Below are 24,075 nucleotides of genomic sequence, written 5' to 3' on the forward strand. Positions count from 1 at the left end.
CTGGCGGGGGGGGGGGGGGGGGAGGAGAGACAGACATCAATACAAATAAATAAAATTACAGATATATACATAAATGCTGTGGGGCTGGGAGTTGTGGGGAGAGCAAAGGGTGCAAGTCAAGGCGACGCAGAAGGGAGTGGGAGATGAGGAAAAGTGGAGCTTAGTCTGGGAAGGCCTCCTGGGGGAGATGTGCCTTAAATAAGGCTTTGAAAGGAGGGGAGAGTAATTTTCTGTCGGATTTGAGGAGGGAGGGCGATCCAGGCCAGAGGCAGGACTGAGGCTAAGGGTAGGCGGCAAGACAGGCGAGATGGAGGCACAGTGAGAAGGTTAGCACTAGAGGAGCGAAGTATGTGGGCTGAGTTGTAGGAAGATAGAAGCAAGCTCATGCCTGGATAATAAAAAGGGGGATAGGGGTCTGACAACAGACACGTGAGGAAAGATGATACAAAGTACTAAGGCAACATAAAGACAAAAACAAAGATTGCTAGAGTACTGTGGCCAGAAGAACAGAATTTAAGGTAAGGCTTTGCCTGGTGAATTCTACTGATCCCCATCCACCAACACCATAGATAAACAAGCCCTGGGTGGACGTGGACCAAAATTGTTTATTTCTATTAAGGTCTGTCTCCCCCTCTAGACTGTAATCTCATTGCGGGCAGGGACTGTGTCTACCGACTGTTCTATTGTACTCTCCAAGGACTTAGTACAGTGCTCTGCATTCATTCAGTTGTATTTATTGAGTGCTTACTGTGTGCACAGCACTACTAAGCACTTGGGAGAGTATAATATGATAATAAACAGACACATTCCCTGCCCAAAATGAGCTTAAGTGCTCAATAAATACCACTGATGATGATGAAAGAATCTCCTCTAGACTTTAATCTCTCTATGGACAGGGAATATGTCTGTTTATTTTTATTTTGTACTCTCCCAAGTGTTTAACACAGTACTCTGCACACATTGTTCTTGTCTGTCCGTCTCCCCCGATTAGACTGTAAGCCCGTCAAAGGGCAGGGACTGTCTCTATCTGTTACTGATTTGTACATTCCAAGCGCTTAGTACAGTGCTCTGTACATAGTAAGCACTCACTAAATACTATTGAATGAATGAATAATATGATTGACTGACTGGAGAGCAATAGATGGGCCTGTCACAGGTCCTGCTCACCCTCGATATTCATCGGACCATCTCGACAATGACCTTTCTTCCTGTCCTGGCTCTCTCCACTCCAGGTTGCCTCCCCCGGCCTCCGCGAGGCCTTGGCTATGACCAGAGCCTCTTTAGCGAGCCCAGACACCTCCTCGCTCCCGCACCATAACCGTTGGACCGCGTCGTCGACCCACCAGGCCCTCAGCTCCGAGGCACCATGGGAAGTGTCAGTAGCCTCATCTCTGGCCACAACTTTCACAGCAAGCACTGCCGCGCTTCCCAGTACAAGCTGCGCAAGTCCTCCCACCTCAAAAAGTTGCACAGGTACTCGGACGGGCTGCTGAGATTCGGCTTCTCCCAGGAGTCCGGCCACAGCAAGTCCAGCTCCAAAATGGGCAAGAGCGAAGACTTCTTCTACATCAAGGTCAGCCAGAAAGCACGAGGTTCCCACCGCACGGACTACACATCGCTGACCAGCGGGGAGCTTGGGGGCCAGGCTGGGATGGACTTCGGCTCATCCACGCCGCCCAAACTCGTACCCTTCTCCAACCAACTGGAACTGGTGAGTGAGGGGTGGGTGGCAATGGTGAGAGGTGGAAGAGGGGAGAAAGAGGAAAGCCAATCCCCCCCCAACACACACACCAAACTTGGAAAGCATTTCTGCTACAGGATCAACAGGCCTGTAAAAATTAATAATAATAGTTAAAATTTTTATTAATAATAATAATGGTATTTGTTAAGCACTTACTAGGTGCCAGGCACTGTATTCATTCATTCAATAGTATTTATTGAGTGCTTACTATGTACAGAGCACTGAACTAAGTGCTTGGAATGTACAATTCGGCAACAGATAGAGACAATCCCTAACCAGTGACGGGCTTACAGTCTAAACGGGGGAGAAAGACAGCAGAGCCAAACAGAACAAAGCAAAAACAAGCCAACATTATCAAGATAAATAGAATCAAGGGGATGTACACCTCATTAACAAAATAAATAGGATAATAAATAATATATACAAATGAGCACAGTGCTGAGGGGAAGGGAGAGGTGCAGAGGGTGGAGGAGAGGGGAGGGGGAGCAGAGGGAAAGGGGGATCAGCTGAGGGGAAGGAGGAGGAGCGGAGGGTTGGGGGAGGGGAGGAACAGAGGAAAAGGGGAAGCTCAATCTAGGAAGGCCTCTTGGAGAAGGTGAGCTCTCAGTAGGGCTTTGAAGAGGAGAAGAGAGTTAGTTTGGCGGAGGTGAGGAGGGAGGGCATTCCAGGACAGCGGGAGGACGGGGGCCAGAGGTCAGTGGCGGGATAGGCGAGAACGGGGGACGGTGAGGAGGTGGGCGGCAAAGGAGCGGAGCGTGCGGGGTGGGCACTAGAAAGAGAGAAGGGAGGTGAGGTAGGAGGGGGCAAGGGGATGGAGAGCTTTGAAGCCGAGTGAGGAGTTTTTGTTTCAATCGGAGGTTGATAGGCAACCACTGGAGGTTTTTGAGGAGGGGAGTAGCATGCCCAGAGCATTTCTGTAGGAAGATGATCCGGGCAGTGGAATGAAGAATAGACTGGAGTGGGGAGAGACAGGAGGAAGGGAGATCAGAGAGAAGACTGACATTAGTACTGTACTAAGTACTGGATTAGATACAAGCTAATCAGGTTGGATGCAGGCCCAGTCCCACATAGGGCTTGCAGTCTTAATCCCCATTTTGCAGATGAGGGAACTGAGGCACAGAGAAGTGAAGTGACTTGCCGAAGGTCACACAGTAGACATGTGGCAGAGCTGGGATTAGAGCCCATGACCTTCTGATTCCCAGGCTCTTGCTGTATCCACTACACCATGCTGCTTCCGTAGAGAAGCAGAGAGGTTGGAAGAGTCCCACAGGAAACGGACACAGCAAGCTCAATTCATATCAAACAGAACAGTAAAAGCTCATGGGCAGGGCGTTACTGGTCACCTCGACTCGACACTGGCCGCCCTGCCCCAGTGACCGCAATCTTCCCAGTGTCCCAAGCTTTGTATAGGGGCATCTGCTCGCCTTCCGCTGTGTGAGGGGGGTGAAGGGATTTAGTGCAACAAATGGCAGAGTCACACGTCTTTGGGTTCAGCTTCTCATGGCCCCCTCCTTAATAAGTCCCCTAGTGATGAGGCTTCCTCGTTTCTGCTGGCCCCTCAGCAGGTCTCGCTGTGGTAAACGGCAAAAAAAGCCCATTCCCTTTTCCACGGGAAAGCCCGGCTGATCACTCCCAGAGGCTTTCCGGATTCCTGCTTCATTTATTTTCTTGGCTCGACCCTGGGAAAGTGACCTCCTCGGAGCTTCCCTGAGATTCCATGATGGAGCTGGGATTTATGCTGCCCTAGGAATGATCCTGCTCCCTTTCCTGGCTGTCCAGGAAGGAATGTCTGTCTTCCCCTCTAGACTGTAAACTCATTATGAGCAGGGAACGGGAATGCTAATTTCTCCCCGTGATCGGGCAGGGGCTGAGCATTCAGTGAGGGCTGAGCTAGACTGTCAGCTTCTTGAGGGCAGGGATCGTGCCTTTTAACTCCATTGGACTCTCTAAAATGCTTAGTACAGTGCTCTGCACACAGTAAGCGCTCAGTCAATATCACCGATTGACCTCTCTCGGCCTGGGAGAGCACTGGGAGAAGGGCGGGAGAGCCTCCAAGGGTTCCCTGTGCTGACCACCAGTTTGGGAGGGCCAGGCAAGAAAGCTGCAGTTGAGGCTGCTTTGGCCTTCACTTGTCTAGACATTTAGGGGATCAGAGGCACAGTATGGCCCAGTGGATAGAACAGGGGCCTGGGAGTCACTAGGACCTGACTTCTAATCCCAGGTCCCCCACTTGTCTGCCGTGTGACCTTGGGCAAGTCACTTCACTTTTCTGGGCCTCCGTGATCTCATCGGTAAAATGAGAACCAAGACGGTGAGCACCCTGTTGAACGGGGACTGTGTCCAACCTGATCAGCTTCTGTCCACCCCAGCGCTTAGTACAGTGCCTGGCACAGAGTAAGCACTTAAAAACCGTTTAAAAAAAAACAAATAAAACCACCAGCCCAAGAGAGTAGTGAGTCATGGATATCTTCTTTCCCGGTAGTCAGAGTCCAGGCAGGCAGAACAGATGAGCCGAACCCAGTAAGACTCCCAGATCATACTGGGTCCCCTCAGAGGCTCGGAAGCACCCCCTCCCAGCAGGGGCTGGCCCAGGCCAGCGTTCTCCCACAGGGCAAGGCTGGGCAGAGTCAGTGGCTGGGCAGGGCTGGGCAGTGCCAACGGCTGGGCAGGGTCGGGCAGAGCCGATGGCCGACCAGCATCCCTGAGCAGCTGTCTGGGGATCAAAGGTCCCCTTGGGACATCTGAAGGTGGAACTGCTGCGGCCGCGCCTGTCCTTTCAGCTGGAAGATCTTGGGGAGGGTCATTCCCCCTCTGGCAGGGGCAGTGGGGGGTGCCCAGGACTGGCCGGGCACCTGGTCCTGGGGGAGGAGGGCGGGTGTGTACCCAGGGGCGCTGGCTCACTTGGCCCTTCTCCCACCCCAGGGCTCAGAGAAGAGCGTGGTGAGGCCAACAGCGTTCAAACCCGTCTTGCCTCGAGGCGGGGCTCTCCTGCACTCCTCCCCAGAGAGCGCCGACCACCAGCTGCACCCCGCTCCCCCTCCTCCTCCTCCACCTCCTCCGGACAAGCCCAAAGAGCAGGAGCTGAAGCCCGCGCTCTACTCCGGGGGCCTGTCCGACTCAGGCCGCAACTCCATGTCCAGCCTCCCCACCCACAGCACCAGCAGCAGCTACCAGCTGGATCCTCTGGTCACCCCGGCGGGGCCCCTGAACCGCTTCGGGGGCTCCGCCCACAACATCACCCAGTGCGCGGTCCTCCAGGACAGCAACATGATGAGCCTGAAGGCCCTGTCCTTCTCCGACGGGGGCAGCAAGATCACCCATCCGGGGAAGGGGGGCAGCCGCCGCCCCGCCGCCGACAGAGCCGCCTCCTGCGTCCGCTCCCCGCTGTCCACGGACGAGTGCACGATCCTGGAGCTGGAGCAGAAGCTCCTGGAGCGGGAGGGGGAGCTGCGGGAGCTGCAGTGCAGCTTGGAGGAGAAGGAGCTGGCCTCCTGCCAGGCCTACGAGGAGACCCAGCGGCGCTGCACGGAGGAGCTGGAGGGGCTGAAGCAGAAGTGCAGCCACAAGCTGAAGCAGGCCTCCCAGAAGAGCCAGCGCACGCAGCAGGTGCTGCACCTCCAGGTGCTCCAGCTGCAGCAGGAGAAGCAGCAGCTCCGGGACGAGCTGCAGACCCTCATGAAGGAGCGGGATCTGCTGGAGACCAAGCTGAGATCGTACGAGAAGGAGAAGACCAGTTTGGGCCCGGCTCTGGAGGAGACCCAGTGGGAGGTGAGGCGGGGCCGGACGAGGGCAGGTTCGTGCACGGGGCAGGGGGTCGGGAGGCCTTTGCCTCTCTGGGAAAAGGCAAGCATTCCTTCACTCATTCAGTCGTATTTATCGAGCGCTTACTGTGTGCAGAGCACTTATTAAGCATTTGGAAGAGTACAGTACAAAGACAGACACATTCCCTTCCCACAACAAGCTTACCCTGCAGCCCGTGTCATCCTAGAATTTTAAAACCCCAAGGGGCTGGGCATGGTGGGCGGTGATCCAGTTCTGCCCCCAGCCCAGTCCCTGCCAGAGAAGGGAAGCAGCGTGGCCTAGTGGCTAGAGCACGGGTCTGGGAGTCAGAAGGATCTGGGTTCTAATTCCAACTCTTCCACTTGTCTGCTTTGTGACCTTGGGCAGTCGCTTCATTACTCTATGCCTCAGTTACCTCATCTGTAAAATGGGGTCTAAGACTGTGAGTCCCATGTGGGACACGGACTGTGTCCAACCTGATTACCTTGTATCTAACCTACTGCTTAGAACAGTACCCAGCACATAGTGAGTGCTAGCAAATACCGTGAAAAAAGAGAGAGAGAGAGAAGCAGCATGGCCTAGAGGAGAGAGCACAGGCCTGGGAGTCAGAGTACCTGGGTTCTAATCCCAGCTCCACCACCTGACTGCTGTGTGACCTTGGACAAGTCACTTCACTGCCTCAGTTCCTCAAGTCTAAAATGGGGATTAAATGCCTGTTCTCCCTCCTACTTAGACTGGGAGCCCCTTGTGGGACAGGGATTTGTCCCCTCCCCAGTGCTTAGAACTATCTTTGACACATAGTGCTTAACAGATACCATAAAAAAGTTAACTTAGCCCAGATGCCTCATTTGCATTATTATCTTTTACTCAAAGGTAATCATTCCTCTGGTTTCATACCAGATTGTCCGGTTTGCGACTGGTCCATCCCCTTCCCGTTACTCATGTAACACTGAATGCCTTTCTGTCTGGGATGTTTTATTTTACCATCATTATTATTTCCATGCCCAATCTCCCCCTCCCTCAGTTCCTGCAACAGAATCTTGTAGCTGGAAAGCAGCACCCTTGTCCACAGGGATTTGGGAGGAGAAACAGCTCCAGAGAGAAGGGCTTCATCAGAGGGACCCCCTGTAGGTCCTGTGGATTCCTCAAAAAGATCCCCCCGTGATGTTTTCTTATGGTACCTCGCATTCCCTGCATCTGTACGGGTGGGTCAGCAGAGGCCCGTGAGGCAGTGGACACCCGATCCCCTCCCCTAGTTTTAGCAGGTGTTGAGGAGGATCCCACAAGGGGACCACTCACCAAAGAAACACCTTGGTGAGAGGTTCATCTGATCTTTTCCCCCCTTTCCCAAGGGAGGAAGCCCCATTGGAATTCCCCAGAGGGATTGCGTCCTTCCCCGGATCCCCGCTGTCATGGCAGCAGGACCACCCCGACCTCCCGGGCAGCTATTCAGGATAAGCTTGCTGCTCTCAGTAGCTCAGAGCCTTGCAGAGACTGTTCTCCAGCTGAAACTTCCCTTCTCCCCTATTTCCTGGGTCCTAGCAGCTCCCTTCACCACACCTCCGTGCCTCTTTCCCATCCCCGACTCTCCCCGCCTAAACCCCGCCCTGTGCCTCCCTCCCCCACGCCAGGTGTGTCAAAAGTCCGGCGAGATCTCCCTCTTGAAGCAGCAGCTGAAGGACTCCCAGCTGGAGGTCACCACCAAGACCAACGAGATCCTCAGCCTGAAGGCCCAGCTGAAGGAAATGCGGGGGAAGCTGGAGGGGCTGGAGCTGAAGACCCAGGACCTGGAGAGTGCCCTGCGCACCAAGGACCTCGAGCTGGAGGTGTGCGAGAACGAGCTGCAGCGCAAGAAGAACGAGGCGGAGCTGCTGCGGGACAAGGTCAGCCTGCTCGAGCGGGAGCTGCGGGCCGAGGCAGCCCTCCAACAGGAGCGTCGGGACGAGGGGCGGGACCGGCTCCCGGGCCCGGGGGGCTTCCCGGAGGAGATCCCCGCCCTCCAGAGGGAGGTCGACAGGCTGCGGGCCGAGCTGAGGGAGGAACGGCAGGGCCACGACCAGATGACGTCCGGCTTCCACCACGAGCGGCAGGTGTGGAAGGAGGAGAAGGAGCAGGTGATCCACTACCAGAAGCAGCTGCAGCAGAGCTACCTGGCCATGTACCAGCGCAACCAGCGCCTGGAGAAGACCCTGCAGCAGCTGGCACGGGGAGAGGGCGGAGGCGAGCCCTTCGAGATCGACATCGAAGGTGCCGACGTCCCCTACGAAGACATCATAGCCACTGAAATCTGAGGGGGGGACATGGGGGTGGCGTTCACTGCGGGGGCGCGGGGGGAGGGATGAGGGCAGGGGCCAGATCAGCACTGTACATTCCCCCAACGGGCCAGCTGGCTGGCGTTAAGACCGCCGTGGTTCAGGTGATGGGGAAAGGAGAGGGGGAGGGAGATACCGTGTTGAGAAGAGAGACCTCTCCTCTGCCCACCCCTGCCCCCTCTGCAAAGGCTGAGGGTCATCTGACCCATTGCCCCAAAGGAGATGGGGCCATCTGACCTATTGCCCCAAAGGAGATGGGGTCAGGGATAGTTTAGCTAAAGACTCTCCAAAACCTTCGGACCTCGGGGAGTTCCCATGTGCCCTGTAAGTGAACAGAGAGAGTCTACCACCCACCCCTGGGAGCCTCTGGCCCTCCTCTTCCCATCAATGCCTTTTCTCCTAGATTCAACATCTCCGATTCCCTTCTGGGACTGGGAAGGAGCCGAACCGATTCTGGCCAGTGATAGGACAAGCTGGGGGTTTCCCAAAGTCATGGGGATTGCCTGCCTAGGCAGCATCAGGAAAGGGCTACTCCAGCACCACAGCTACCCCTTGGGCCTTGGGCCACCGGCTCGGGGAGGCAGAGAGAAAGAGCACTGAGGCAGGACCGGACCCTCAGGCCTTGGAAAGGGAGCGAGGTGCGGGGAGAAAAGCCTTTTTTTCCTGACCAAAAAACTAAAAAAAAGAAGACAGATTTACTCCAGGAAGTGCCACTTCTCTGGCAGATACATAATCAGGTGCCAACCCTTGAGTGCCAACCCCACCCCACCACCCCGCACCCCATTCACCCACCTCCATGATACCTCCCCTCCATCCCATCTGCCCATCAGACTGGGGATAAGGTCTGCCAAGGAGGATAGTGAGCTTTGGCCTTGGTGACTTCCCTTGGATGCCAAAGGGTTTGGACCTGAATGGGGAAGATAAGTGGCAAGTCTGGTGTCCCCACTTGGACCTCCAAACAGGGTAACGTAGTCCTCTCCTCCCTCCCACCAAGAGATACACATTGACTCTGCTTGGATGGCTTGGGTGGGCAGAGATCCTACCTGGTGTGTCATTTCTCTTCTCTTTTTTATGTTTGAGTAGGAAACTTTCCCCAGAGGTTGGTCTATAGCCTATATACGCTTAACATCCTGGTTATAGAGCTATGATTCTTCAGGTTTCCTGTCCCCGGAGTGAATTGGGCACCTCCTTCAGCAGTGACTCCAAGCACATCCCTTTCCAGTCTGGGTGACTGTCAGATCCCAACTAGCACAGAGAGGCGATGAGCCCACATATAGGCAGCTTCCGGAAACATAGCAGCCCTTTACAATCTTTCACCCGCCCTGCTCCCTCTGGAGACGATTTTCCTCCAAGGGCAGGGATTCTTTACACCAGCTCCAATGAGGCGGGGGGATAATGTTGCATCCTAATACTCCCTTTGTGCACAAAGCATCAGCAAGTAATTCTCCAGACAGCCCAAAAACCCACCAAAGGCATTAGTAGGAAATGCATGCTGAGATCACTCTTACCAGTCTCACTGCGCAAGTATTTACCCGTCCAGCTGAGCGCTTAGGGAGGTGACTTACAAATTTCTAATGCAGTGCTGCAAATTGCCCCTCAGGGTTCCTGACGAAATTTTGAACTTAAATTCCTCTCCCCACTGGCCCTAAAGGTCCACTTGAGTTTGCCTTCTTGAACCCAAGTGACTTCAGGGTACCCGCAGTTTGGTACATAAGACCCAGAGCAGGTGAGCTAAGCAGAATCCTCTTTCCTCTGTGATATTAGGGGGATGGGAGAGAAGTTGAGAATTCCTGCTAGAAGCCAGACTTTCACTAGATCACCCTAGGCACCGCGGCTTCAGGAACGTGTCTCGACTCAGTTTTAGGAACCGGGTTAGGTGGGGTAGAATGCAGCTCAAGGAGTATGGTCGGGGATGTAGCGATAACGAAGATGAGCCAATCTGCGGGTTGAGGAGCAGGAGTTTCCGGGCATCTTGACTCACTTATTCACCCCCCCTACACCCTTGTCACTTTCTTCAGGTTCCCAGAAGCAAACAGCAGACCTTCCAGGCAGCCAGACTGCTCAGAGCTCTATTTTTGCCTCTGACTACAGCTGCTACCCTGTGGCAGCCGACTATTTTCAAATCTGTGGATGCCTAGTTGCTACCCAGAGAAATGTTCTTAGAGTCAGCATGAAACTGGGGAGTTTGGATTTAGGTCCCCTGGTATGGAGGAGGAGGAGAAGGTTAGGTGTGAGGCCGGTGCATCCAGAGAACTTTCTCTCCTGCCACTCTCCTCAGCCTCTTCTCTGGACCTCAAAACTTGCCTTTCTCCCCAAGACTCAGAAAAGGGACTCCTGTTCCCAGGACCTCTCCACGCCTCTGTGTCTCTGGTGCCGGACACTGTCTCCACAATGGGCATGGCTGCCCAGTCGATCTCGGTATTCCCCACTGCTGCCCAGACTAACATAGTCCCTCTCCCATCAATGGCACCTGGAAGTTTGACACTTACTTTGGAAAATTATTGTCTAGAGACCAAATATGGACCTAAAACCCACAGGCATAAAGGCACCACTGGCAATTCCCAGCGAATGTCGGTCATATCATACTTATTGAGTGCTTACTATGTGCTGAGCCCTGTACTAACCACTTGGGAGAGTGCGATATAACAGAGTTGATAGACATATTCCCAGTGCACCCCATGCCCTAATCTATCCAGTTCCAAAAGAACTCATTTTGGATAAGGAATGTGTCTGCTAATTCTGTCAAGTACTTTTCCAAGCCCTTAGTTTAGTTCTCTGCCCATTATAAGTGCTTGATAAATACCATTGATTAAATGCTGGTCTTGGAGCTCAATAGCAGATAGCCTCTTCTCCCAAATGCTGAGCCCCTGCCACCTTTCAAACTAGCCTGTGCCAGTCCATTTGCCTTACGCTGTCATTTTCGACCGTTAGCGACGCCATGGACACCTCTCTCCCAGAACCCCCCACCTCCATCCGCAATCGTTTTGGTAGTGTATCCATAGAGTATTCTTGGTAAAAATCCGGCAGTGGTTTACCACTGCCTCCTTCCGTGCGGTAAACTGAGTCTCCGCCCTCGACTCTCTCCCATACTGAGCCTCATGTGAGACAGGGGCTGAGTCCAACCCAATTATCTTGTATCTCCCCCAGTACTTAGCACTGTGCCTGGCACAAAATAAGCGCTTAACAAGTACCACAGTTATTATTAGCCTATGTCAGGGCATCCCTGGGGACTGGCCATTGGCTCTCCCAGGACGAGATCCTACTGAGATCGATGAATTTATTGAGCGGTCGCTGTGTGCGGAACATTGTGCTAAGCATTTGAGAGAGTGAAATCCAACAGAGTTGGTTCCTCGTTACTACATTCAGGGCTGCTGTAACAATAATCTAGTGAATGGAAGCTTTTGGTGGCAAAAGACTCCAGTAATGGGAATTGCCCAACGCAGAGTTGGTGGCCCTGTGCCACTTTTCATTCATTCATTCATTCAATAGTATTTATTGAGCGCTTACTATGTGCAGAGCACTGTACTAAGCGCTTGGAATGAACAAGTCGGCAACACTTCACTGGTACAGCCAGTGCCGTAGTTCTGTGGGTTTCTTTCTTTACTTTCCTAGCGTCGGTAAGAGTTCTGGCCCGCCCTTTTACCACACCACTCTCTTGTCGTCTCGAAAAGGCTGTTCTGCTTCAAGAGGAGGGGGAGCAGAATGAAGCCAGAAGCAGGGCCTGAAGTCAGCCGTCTGATGACCGTCGCAACGGGCACCCAGAATACCAAGAGGGTTGCCTCTTCCCCAGCCTTGGGAGCCAGATTTCATAACCAACCAGATGCCCTCGGGAGCCCTGCCCCTCCTGCTGGAGGCCTGTGTCCAGGAGGCACAGGCCATACCCTAAGGCGTAAGTCCCACCAGACCCGAAGCTCGCAGGCCTTCCTGGCTCTCCTCCAAGAGTCAAAATCTGCCCCTTTTCCCTTCTTAACCTTGGAGGTGGGCAGGAGAGCTAGAAGGAGACCTCAAAGGCCTTTAGCAAATGTTCTTAGAAGGGGAGGAAGGAATATCCCCGCCTCCAAGCAGCCATAATCTGAGCCGGTGCTGTCAGACAAGGGGGCGGCACTGGTGCCATGCTATATGCCCTGGTCCTGGTGGTTATTGCCTGTGAATGTCACTGCTGTGTCTGCTGGCTGTGCAAGGAACCTCCCTTTCCCCCAGCTCCCCCAGGGGCTGACCAACCCATATTTTGATGTGCCTGTACTTTTTTTCTTTGTTGGTTTTTTTATTATTATTTGGCAGTTTTTTTAATGTCATTTTTGGTGATGTAAACAAATCCTGATAATTTTATGTTTTTAATTTATAAATAAAGAACATCATCTCTCTAAGGATCACTCCCCTTCTCCCTGGGGTTTCACTGACGGAGATGCCGAACTCCGCCGAGGGGGGAAAACAAGTAGCTGCCGACACTGAAATCCCGTGTCTTGGAGTCGTCGGAATTCTCAGGAGAAACGGGAGCAAAGGTTTCACACCCATGTAGAGTGTGGGGAGAGAGGCCTCCCCTTAAGATCTCCCAGTTTGGGCCAGTCTAACAATGGTACGTGTTAAATGCTTACTATGTAACAAACACTGGGCTAGATACAAGATTATCAGATTGGACTCAGTCCCTGTCTTCCGTGGGGCTCACAGTCTAAAGTAGGAGGGAAACCACATACTGGATTCCCATGGAGAGACAGAGTCTTGGAGAGGGAAGACAATTTGCCCAAGATTACAGAGGAGTGGGTGGGTTGACATCTAGCATAGTGTTAAACCTATAGAACACCGCTTCCCTGAATCCCCCTCACTGGACAGAGAGCAGTAATAATAAAAATTGTTAAGCACTTACTATGTTCCAGGCCCTGTACCGAGGACTAGAGTAGATACAAGGTAATTGGATTGGACAGAGTCCCTGTCCCACGTTGGCCTCTCATTCTTCATCTCCATTTTATAGATGAGGTAGCTGAGGTACAGAGATGTGAAATGACTTGCCCGAGGTCACGCCAAGAATAGTACCCAGGACCTTCTGACACCCAGGCCCGTGTTCTACCCACTAAGCCACGCTACTTCCCCGAGCGCCAACGATTTTTCAGAATAGGAACACGGGAGTGAGTTTAGAAACATGGAATGGGCCTCGTAATCAACAACCTCGTAATTAATCCCAATGTCCCTGGAAGCATGGATCAGTTTTCTCTTTCTCCTTTTGGTCTGGAAGCTCATGTTCTCTAGATTACAAAACAACCACAAGTGAGATAAAAGGCAAGTACCCCTGAGAAAAGGGTATCCGCTTAGGATCCAGCAGATGTGGATTCTAACTCCGGCCCTGCCACTTGTTGTGTGACCTTGGTCAAGTCACTTAACTTCTCTGTGCCCGTTTCCTTATCTGTAAAATGGGAATTCAACAGCTGTACTCCCTCCTCCTTAAACTGTGAGCCCCATGTGGCAAAGGGGCTATGTCCAACCATATTCTCTAGACTATAAGCTTGTTTTGGGCAGAGAACCTGTCTACCAACTCATTCATTCATTCATTCAATAGTATTTATTGAGCGCTTACTATGTGCAGAGCACTGTACTAAGCGCTTGGGATGAACAAGTCGGCAACAGATAGAGACGGTCCCTGCCGTTTGACGGGCTTACAGTCTAATCGGGGGAGACGGACGGACAAGAACAATGGCAATAAACAGCGTCAAGGGGAAGAACATCTCGTAAAAACAATGGCAACTAAATAGAATCAAGGCGATGTACGATTCATTAACAAAATAAATAGGGTAACGAAAATATATACAGTCGAGCGGACGAGTACGGTGCTGTGGGGATGGGAAGGGAGAGGTGGAGGAGCGGAGGGAAAAGGGGAAAATGAGGCTTTAGCTGCGGAGAGGTAAAGGGGGGATGGCAGAGGGAGTAGAGGGGGAAGAGGAGCTCAGTCTGGGAACGCCTCTTGGAGGAGGTGATTTTTAAGTAGGGTTTTGAAGAGGGAAAGAGAATCAGTTTGGCGGAGGTGAGGAGGGAGGGCGTTCCGGGACCGCGGGAGGACGTGACCCGGGGGTCGACGGCGGGATAGGCGAGACCGAGGGACGGTGAGGAGGTGGGCGGCAGAGGAGCGGGAACTCCCGTATGGGCTCGCCCATGTTCTTGGAACAGTGCTCTGCACAGAGTAAACACTCAATAAATACGATTGACTGAGGAGTCCCCCAGGATGCTGTTCCAGGCAACTAAAGCAAAGAGATTAAATACTGTACGAGCCGTGTCTACACTAGGTCAGTACGATGGTATCTCAGCATTCTGCCACTGGGATAAAGGAGGCTCCTGTCATTTGGATCCAAAGACTTTGGGACCAGGAAGCCGCGCAAAGGAAGGTTGTAGGGTGACCGCACGGCACCACGGCATCACGGAAGCTCTCATTCCTGCCAGTCACATTCCCACCGCAACTGGGAATGTCGTCACCTAGTGGATAGAGCCCTGGCTTGTGAGTCATTAGGACCTGGGTTCTAGTCCCAGCTCCGCCACTTGTCTGCCTTGTGCCCTTGAGCAAATCACTTCATTCGATTGTATTTCATTCAATCATTCAGTCGTATCTATCGAGCGCTTACTGTGTGCAGAACACTGTACTAAGCGCTTGGAATGTACAATTCGGCAACAGATAGAGACAATCCCTGCCCAATGACGGGCTCACGGTCTAAACGGGGGAGACAGACGGCAAAGCAAAACGGAACAAAATAAAAACAAGACATCACGATAAATAGAATCAAGGGGAAGTACACCTCATTAGCAAAATTAATAGAGTAATAAATAATATATACAAATGAGCACAGTGCTGAGGGGAGGGGAAGGGGGAAGAGCGGGGGGGGAGCAAAGGGAAAGGGGGGCTCAGTCTGGGAAGGCCTCCTGGAGGTGGTGAGCTCTCAGCTTTGCATGTAGAGCACTTTACTAAGCGCTTGGGAGAGTACAATGCAACAATAAAGAGACACATTCCCTGCCCACAATGAGCTTGCAGTCTAAAGGACTTCACTTTTCTGTGCTCCAGTTACCTCAACTGTGACATGGGAATTAATAATGAGCCCCATGTGGGACATGGGTTGTATCTAACCTGATTAGTTTGTATCTATCCCCATGCTTAGCACAGTGCTTGCCACATCGTAAGTGCTTAACAAATACTATAGGGAGAATTATTGGGAGAAGATGCACAGCCTAGTGGAAAGGGCACGGGTCCTGGGAGGGGAAGGACCTGGGTTCTAATCTCAGCTCTGAGATGGGTTTACTATGTGACTTGGGTAAATCATTTAATCCCTCTGTCCCTCAGTCACTTCATCTGTAAAATGGGGATTAAATCCTACTCCCCCTAAACCCGTGAGCCCCAGGTGGGACAGAGACTATGTCCAAACTGATTAACTTGTATGCCCCCACCCCAGTGCTTAGAACAGTGCCCGGCACATAGTAAGCACTTAAGAAGTATGATAATTATTTTAAGAAACCAGTTGGTGCAGGAAGTGAATGGGGGATATGAAGCAGCACAATGCGAAGTGCATGCAAGAAGTTTACATGCAAAAAACAAATAAAACGGTGGGACAAGTGAAGGGGTGTCAGCGGAGCAGCACAGTGCAAATCCCTGCAAGAATTTTACGTGCAAAAAACCTATTTACAGCTCAGGGGGACCCCAGCCCAGGCCTGATGTTGTTGCCAAAGAGTCATGGACCAGTAGGAAATTCTAGGGTAGCTTCGGTCCCTGGCTGTTTTTCAGTATTTCCTCTGGAACTTCATTCAGTTGTAAGCCACGAGAGGTCATGGGTTCTAATTCCGAATCCGCCACTTGTCAACTGTGTGACTTTGGGCAAGTCGCTTAACTTCTCGGTGCCTCAGTTACCTCATCTGGAAAATGGGGATTAAGACTGTGAGCCTCATGTGGGACCACCTAATTCCCTTATATCTACCCCAGCACTTAGAAGAGTGCTTAGCACATAGTAAGTGCTTAACAAATACCATCATTATTATTATTTATTGAGCGCTTGCTGAGTGTAGAGCACTGTACTAAGCTCTTGGGAGAGGACCAAACAACAACCAACAGACAGATTCCTTTCCACTAAGACTTTCATTCTCCCGTGGCTTAGCCCCAATTATAGACTTTCCTGATACTTTGGGATTTCACCTCCCCTCAGCACTGTGAGGTGTGGCTCAGTCTTTGCATTTGTGTGTGGTGCGCACGGGAGCCCAGGGAATTGGTTGGGAGGTTGTCTTGGAAAGTGACAGCAAAGTCTGTGTGGAAAAACCATCCTATCGGATGAAAGCCTCATGATGAAGAGTAGACTTTTAGACTCTCCCCTCCTTCAAAGCCTTACTGAAGGCACATCTCCTCCAAGAGGCCTTCCCTGACTAAATCCCCATTTCCTCTCCTCCCACTCCCTTCTGCGGCACCTGGACTTGCTTCTCTGATTAATCCCCCCTCCCAACCCCACAGCCCTTACGTACATATCTGTAATTTATTCGGGAAGCAGCGTGGCTCAGTGGAAAGAGCCTGGGCATCGGAGTCAGGGGTCATGGGTTCGACTCCCGGCTCTGCCACTTGTCAGCTGTGTGACTGTGGGTAAGTCACTTAACTTCTCTGTCCCTCAGTTACCTCATCTGTAAAATGGGGATTAACTGTGAGTCTCACATGGGACAACCTGATTGCCCTGTATCTACCCCATCACTTAGAACAGTGCTCTGCACATAGTAAGAGTTTAACAAATACCAACATTAATTTATTTGTTTATTTTGTCTGTCCCCCTCTAGACTCTAAACTCATTGTGGGCAGGGAATATATCTGTTTACTGTTGTTAGATTGTACTCTCCCAATCACTTAATACAGTGCTCTGCACACTGGATTCGTTCAGTTGTATTTATTGACCGCTTACGGTGTGTAGAGCCCTGTTCTAAGCCCTTGGAAAGTATAATTCGGCAACAGAATTCACAGTCTACAAGGATTAAGGAACACCCCTAACCTTCACTCTTAATAACCCAATCCCGACCTATTGTCCATGAGGATTTAAGCCTTTCTTGAGGCTTCTACCTCTTCTCCCCAACAGCTTTCATCCCCCACAAGCACATGTGGTCTACTGTTATTTTTTGCCTGCCCAATGAGCCCATCTGCTCCCCACCCACAGGGTAAAGAAAAGTGTTTCTTTATGTTGAACTTGAACCATCAGTCTTCAGCAGGATTCACTGGGTTGGTGTGGTCCAGACCTGATGTGCGCTTGTCTGGGGAGGGAAGGAAGGAGGGAGGGGGATTCTTGCAAAGTGAGAGAATGTCATTCTGTGCCAGACCCCTCGGGCTCCACCCGCTCCTCGCCCTGTTCACCATCTTTTTCAGCTCCGACTGGGCTATTTGCATGAGAAAGAGACCCCTGCTGATGGGACAGTCCCCCTCACCCTCCCACCTGGTCACTGCTGAGAGGGTAGTTGATGCTAAGTGCCATCTGCTTACCAGCTTTTCTGCGATGGTGTCTCTATCCCACATCCCTCGTCACCACTGCTCAGCTCTCCCTTCCCCACGGTTGGGAGAAGGGAGGGGATGTGCGATGCCCTAATCATCCCACCCCCAGCCTGGTCCCCCCCCCCATCACCAGTGCCCCGTCCACCCCATCTTTGGTCCTCTCCGTTCCCTGTCCACCCCAAAGGGCCAATAAGGGGGCAAAGGTAGGAATCTCCACACCTCACACAATGGGGAAACCCCCCGCCTGGGCCTTCATCCGTGTGTATTTGGGGGGGGGGGGATCCCCTCTGGGATGCAGGAATAATATTAATAATGATGGTATTTGTTAAGCGCTTACTATGTGCCAAACACTGTACTAAGCACTGGGGCAGATACAAGGTAATTAGGTTGTCCCACGTGGTACTTACAGTCTTAATTCCCACTTTACGGATGAGGTAACTGAGGCACAGATAAATTAAGTGGATTGCCCAAGGTCTCACAACAGGCGAGTGGCGGAGCCAGGATTAGAACACACATCCTCGGACTCCTAAACCCGTGCTCTTTCTACTACGCAAATTGAGCTGGACTCCGTCTTGATACGGGGCTCACAGTCCCAATCCCCATTTTACAGATGAAGGAACTGAGGCCCAGTGTTGCTGAATCGTCTATTCCAAGCACTTAGGAAAGTGCTCTGCACCTAGCAAGCGTTCAGTAAATACAACTGAATGAAATAGAAGAAGAAGAATTGTGGTATTTGTACTGAGCTCTGGGGTGAATAGAAACAAATCGAGCTGGACACCATCTCGATGCGGGGTCTCACAGCCTCAACCCCCATTTTACAGATGAGGTAACTGAGGTCCAATGTTGCCGAATTGTCCATTCCAAGCGCTTAGTAAAAAATAAAAATAAATGGTGGTATTTGTTAAGCGCTTACTCTGTGCAAAGCGCCGCTCTAAGCGCTGGGGGATACAAGGTGATGAGGTTGTCCCACGTGGGGCTCACCGTTTTCATCCCCATTTTCCAGATGAGGTACCTGAGGCACAGAGAAGTGACTTCCCCAAAGTCTCCCAGCTGATTAGTTATGGATCCGGGATTAGAACCCACGACCTCTGACTCCCAAGCCCGGGCTCTTTCCACTGAGCCACGCTGCTACAGTGCTCTGCACCGAGTAAGGGCTCATCGAATACTATTGAATAAAGTGGCTTGCCCAAAGTCACCCAGCAGACCCGTGGTGGGATTCAAACCCGTGTCCCGGCCCCTGGGGACCGATCCGGCCGCCGCGGCGGGGATGTCGTGTGGGGATTTTGTTGACCCTCTGTTACAGCCAGGAGCTTTACTGACTTGGGGAAGTGGCGGGGGGTTAGATTCATCCAATACATCCGTGGACCACACTAGCCGTTCCAGGCATTTAACTACCACCAACCCATGCGTGGCTCAGTGGAAAGAGCCTGGGCTTGGGAGTCAGAGGTCATGAGTTCGACTCCCGGCCCTGCCACTTGTCAATTGTGTGACTGTGGGCAAGTCACTTAACTTCTCTGTGCCTCAGTTTCCCTCATCTGTAAAATGGGGATTAAAAGTGTGTGAGCCCCACGTGGGACAACCCGATTACCCTGTATCTCCCCCAGCGCTTAGAACAGTGCTTGGCACCTAGTAAGCGCTTAACAAATACCAACATTATTATCATTATTATGTTTTCCCTCCAGCCTAGAATTCCCTCTCCCTTCATATACGACATACTGCCAGCTCTCCCTGTGTTCAAAGCCTTATTAAAGTCCCATCTCCTCCCAGAGGCCTTCCCTAAACTCTCATTTTCCCTACTCCCTCTCCCTTCTGCGTCACCCATGTACTTGGACCTGTACCTTTTAAGTACTTGCCTTCACCTTCAGCCCCTCGCCACTCACACACATATTCATTCATTCAATAGTATTTATTGAGCGCTTACTATGTGCAGGGCACTGTACTAAGCGCTTGGAATGGACAAATCGGTAACAGAGGCAGTCATATCCTTGTACTCTGCCATTTCCACATCTGTATTTATATGTTCTGTTTGGCTTTGCTGTCTGTCTCTCCCGTTTAGACTATGAGCCCGTCACTGGGCAGGGATTGTCTCTTTCTGTTGCCGAATTGCCCATTCCAAGCGCTTAGTACAGTGCTCTGCACATAGTAAGCGCTCAATAAATACGATTGAACGAATGAGGGCTCCCGCTGCAGAGCCCCCTGGTGGTGGCTTCGCCACTAGCAGCCAGCGGGGGCAGGCGGGGCGGCCACCAGGTGGCGCTGGAGCCCGCCCGGCCCCCCCCCCGCCGCCGCACTAGCGCCCCCTTGCGGTCACCGCCCGGAAAACCACCTCCCCGCCACCCGGCTTTTTTCTCGACGCAGGATGGAAAGAATTTCCAAAGATTCTTTGGAAATAATAGTAATAATAATGTTGGTATTTGTTAAGCGCTTACACCGTCCCCCGTTCTCGCCTTCCCCGCCGTCGACCCCTGGGCCACGTCCTCCCGCGGTCCTGGAATGCCCTCCCTCCTCACCTCAATCTAATTCTCTTCCCCTCTTCAAATCCCTACTTAAAACTCACCTCCTCCAAGAAGCCTTCCCAGACTGAGCTCCCCCCTTTTTCCCTCTGCTCCCTCTACCCCCCCCCCTTCACCTCTCCGCAGCTAAACCCTCTTCTCCCCCCTTTCCCTCTGCACCTCCCCCAATCCCGTCCCACCCCCTCAGCACTGTACTCGGCCGCTCAAGTGTATATATCTTCATTACCCTATTTATTTTGTTAATGAAATGGACGTCACCTTGATTCTATTTATTTGCTATTGTTTTAATGAGATGTTCTTCCTCTTGATTCTATTTATTGCTATTGTTCTTGTCTGTCCGTCTCCCCCGATTAGACCGAAAGCCCGCAAAGGGCAGGAACTGTCTCTTATCTGTTACCGATTTGTCCATTCCAAGCGCTTAGTACAGTGCTCTGCACATAGTAAGCGCTCAACAAATACTTTGGAATGAATGAATGAATACTATGTGTAGGGCACTGTTCTAAGCGTTGGGGTAGATACAGGGTCATCAGGTTGTCCCACGTGAGGCTCACAGTCTTCATCCCCATTTGACAGATGGGGTCACTGAGGTCCAGAGAAGTGAAGTGACTTGCCCACAGTCACCCAGCTGACAAGTGACAGAGCCGGGATTCGAACCCATGACCTCTGACTCCCAAGCCCGGGCTCTTGCCACTGAGCCACGCTGCTTCACGCGATGTTGGAGCAGGCTTTGGCCAACACCATGGGCAACCAAATGCACTGGGGAGCAAATTAAACCGAAGTGGTCTCTGGAAGGCCAAAGGACTCCACTGAGGTTAGCAGGAGGACTGATTCATTGAAGACGCTCTGGTAGGAAAAGTCCAGGGAAAATGTGGAAGAGGCAGAGCGGCAGCTGGACGGACCGATACCATAATAATAATGATAATGGTGTTTGTTAAGCGCTTACTTTGTGCAGAGCACTGTTCTAAGCTCTGGGGTAGACACTGGATAATCAGATTGTCCCACGTGGGGCTCACATTTTTTAATCCCCATTTTTACAGAGGAGGTAACAGAGGCACAGAGAAGTTAAGTGACTGGCCCAAGGTCAACAGCAGACAAGTGGAGGAGCCGGGATTAGAACCCACGACCTCTGACTCCCAAGCTCCGGCTCTTTCCACTAATCCACGCTGCAGTCCTGCTAGGAAAAGTTCAGGGAAAATGTGGAAGAGGGAGACCGGCAGCTAGATGGACAGAGACCATAATGATAATGGTATTTGTTCATCGCTTACTATGTGCAGAGCACTGTTCTAAGCGCTGGAGTAGATACAGGGTAATCACGTTGTCCCACATGAGGCTCACAGTCTTCATCCCCATTTTACAGATGAGGTCACTGAGGCACAGAGAAGTGAAGTGACTTGCCCACAGTCACACAGCTGACAAGTGGTGGAGCCGGGATTAGAACTCACCACCTCTGACTCCCAAACCTGTGTTCTTTCCACTAAGCCATGCTGCTCCTCTAACATATTACATAGCGTAACATAACATAGACCATAACAACAATAAAGGAAGAACCTTTAGAAAGGTTATGGATTATGGCAGAGGACAGGACATTCTGGAGAAAGTACATCCACAGAGTCACTATGAACTGGAAATGACTCGATGGCACTTAATAATAATCATTTGTTTGCTGGGGACACCCCGCTTCAATCGGGGTTTCCCCGGTCGGCGGCCAGTGGGGAAAATGGGAATAAAAATCCTGCTGTTCACTGAAACAGAAGGTAAAGACGCATGGGAAGAGGGAACACACATTTTCGACAGAGGGACGGAGAAACGTGTGACCTCGAGCAAATCACTTTGCGTCTCTGGGCCTCAGATACCTCATCTGTGAAATGAGGATCGAGATTGTCAGGATGTGTCCAACCTGATTTGCTTGTATCCACCCCAGGGTTTGGTAAAGTGTCTGGCACATAGTAAGCGCTTAACAAATACCATAATTATTATTATCAACCCCTAATTAAAGATTTTGACAATCAGCCTTAGGGATATATGATAGGGTTTCTGGGGAAGTTTATTTTTAGACCAAACTTCTTAGTTAGGCTTTTTGAAAGGCTACGCTGGAAAACATTGTAAAGGAATTCAAATCATTGTGAGGGGAAAATAAAAAGGGGGGGGGGAGAAGTCACTGGAAGTTTACACTGCCCCTTTACATTACTCCAGTATCTTTGGAGCTATCCTGAGGGCACTCGGTGTGGATATATCACTAAATCCTGTCGGTTTAACCTTCACAACACTAATAAAATCCACCCTTTCCTTTCCATCCAAACTACCACGTTACTCCAGGCACTTATCCTATCCCGGTCTGCTTTCCGTATCATCTTCCTCGCTGACCTCCCAGCCTCCTGTCTCTCCCCACTCCGGTCCACGCTTCACTCTGCTTTCCAGATCGCTTTTCTACAGAAACATTCAGGACATCTTTTCCCACTCCTCAAGAAACTCCAGAGGTTGCCCATCCACCTCGACATCAAACAAAAACTCCTCGACATTGGGTTGAACGCACTCAATCACCTTGTCCCCTCCTACCTCACCTCCCTACTCTCCTACTACAACCCAGTCCACACACTTCGCTCCTTTAATGTTAACCTTGATATCATCTGTCTTGCCCCGGACCTCTCACCCACATCCCGCTTCTGGCCTGGAACACTCTCCCTCCCCATATCCGACAGACAGTGACTCTCCTCTCTTCGAAGCCTAATTGACGGCACATCTCCTTCAAGAGGTCTTCCCCGACTAAGCCTTCCTTTCCTCTTCTACTCCCTTCCGCTTTGCCCTTTCTCCCTTTATTCATCACCCCACCAGCCCCACAGCACTTCTGTACATAAGTATAATTCATGCTATTCATTCATTCCATAGTATTTATTGAGCACTTACTATATGCGGAGCACTGTACTAAGCGCTTGGAATGGACAATTCGATACAATATTTATGTCCGTCTTCCCCTGCAGACGGTAGGCTCACTGTGGGCAGAGAATGTATCTGTTATATTGTACTCCCCCAAGCACTTAGTGCTCTGCAAACAGTAAGTGCTCAATGAATATGATCAGCTGATGGACAGGGCTGGGCCCAGAGGAAGAGAGAGACCTTGGGGGTGGGGGAGGTTGGGGGGGAGATCCAGAAAACCTCTGTAGACCAGATCGTACGGAAATGATTTAAGAGCTCACTCTCCTATGGAAAAGATATTTAACTCAAATTGTTTGAGGATTTGGAAGAAATATTGTGGACTAGTGAATAAAACATAGGCCTGGAAGTCAGAGGACCTGGCTTCTAAGCCTAGCTCTGCCACTTGTCTGCTATGGGGCCTTGGGGAAGTCACTTTCACTTCTTTGTACCCTCAGTTTCCTCACCTGTAAAATGGGAATTAAGCCTGAGAGGCCCCAGGTGGGGCATGGACTGTGTCCAACCTGATTAACTGTATCTACCCCAGTGTAAAACACATAGTTAGGGCTTAACAAATACCATTTAAAAAATTGGAACACTCTTCTCTCCAAATAAATCTTTGATAGTTCCATCTCTACCTCGGACATATTTCTCTCAAACTTCCTATCTAATCAGGATAATTTATTAATGTTTTCCTCACAGAATATTGGTCTAATCCATTTTCTGTAGAAGAAAGTAGAGTTAGTATGTCTTGATGGTTTACAATTTCAGAAAGGTGTAGTCAGCCTGAAGATAAATGTCAATAACTAAAAGAACATAAAATGAGGTCTATTAGAAAATAAGTGAATAGGAAATTAAGAAGTGGGTCAAAAGGAGCCTTTGTGTAACTTTACACATAAAATGTACTTCATTTCACCTTAAATACCAAATAAAATTTCATATTATGAATCTGATTTTTTTTAGCATTTTCTCTCCAACTACTGAATTTGAGTACCTGGACTGTTGATTTTGATCATCTTTAAAGTAGAGCGTAAAAATTCTATACATCCCGCTAGCGAGTAGCAATATGTAATGGATTTAGAAAAGGAAACCTGTTGTAGTCTAGGAAGGTAAAGGTGGGGCTTTGATTTTTTTCATAAACTCAAACTGTCCCATTTTCACGATTACTGACCCACAGTGAGTTCTACATCATGAGTTTCCCTAATGCATCTCAAGATTATCAGGGAACTATGTATTTCCCCAGAAACACAAATTCAAGCCCATGGAGGTGCGGAGTTGGTTGCAGTGACAGAAAGCATAAAGGTGGGAAAGAACTTGTTTGGTGTTAAGGAAAAACGC

The 24,075-nt window shown here is 50.9% G+C and overlaps 1 protein-coding gene across 1 annotated transcript in view; it reads left to right on the forward strand.

Annotated features, from left to right (window-relative positions):
* Positions 1 to 9,866, forward strand: part of LZTS1 (leucine zipper tumor suppressor 1) — a 50,571-nt gene extending 40,705 nt beyond the window's left edge. The window contains exons 2-4 of the mRNA XM_029066631.1: positions 1,233 to 1,711; positions 4,664 to 5,509; positions 7,153 to 9,866. Of these exons, the coding sequence (XP_028922464.1) occupies positions 1,367 to 1,711; positions 4,664 to 5,509; positions 7,153 to 7,812 (1,851 nt within the window). The 5' untranslated portion in view covers positions 1,233 to 1,366 and the 3' untranslated portion in view covers positions 7,813 to 9,866. The remainder of the gene's footprint in view (positions 1 to 1,232; positions 1,712 to 4,663; positions 5,510 to 7,152) is intronic.
* The last annotated feature ends 14,209 nt before the right edge of the window (positions 9,867 to 24,075 follow it).

Source organism: Ornithorhynchus anatinus, chromosome 5 (assembly GCF_004115215.2).
Source record: "Ornithorhynchus anatinus isolate Pmale09 chromosome 5, mOrnAna1.pri.v4, whole genome shotgun sequence".
NCBI classification, from domain to species: Eukaryota; Metazoa; Chordata; class Mammalia; order Monotremata; family Ornithorhynchidae; genus Ornithorhynchus; species Ornithorhynchus anatinus.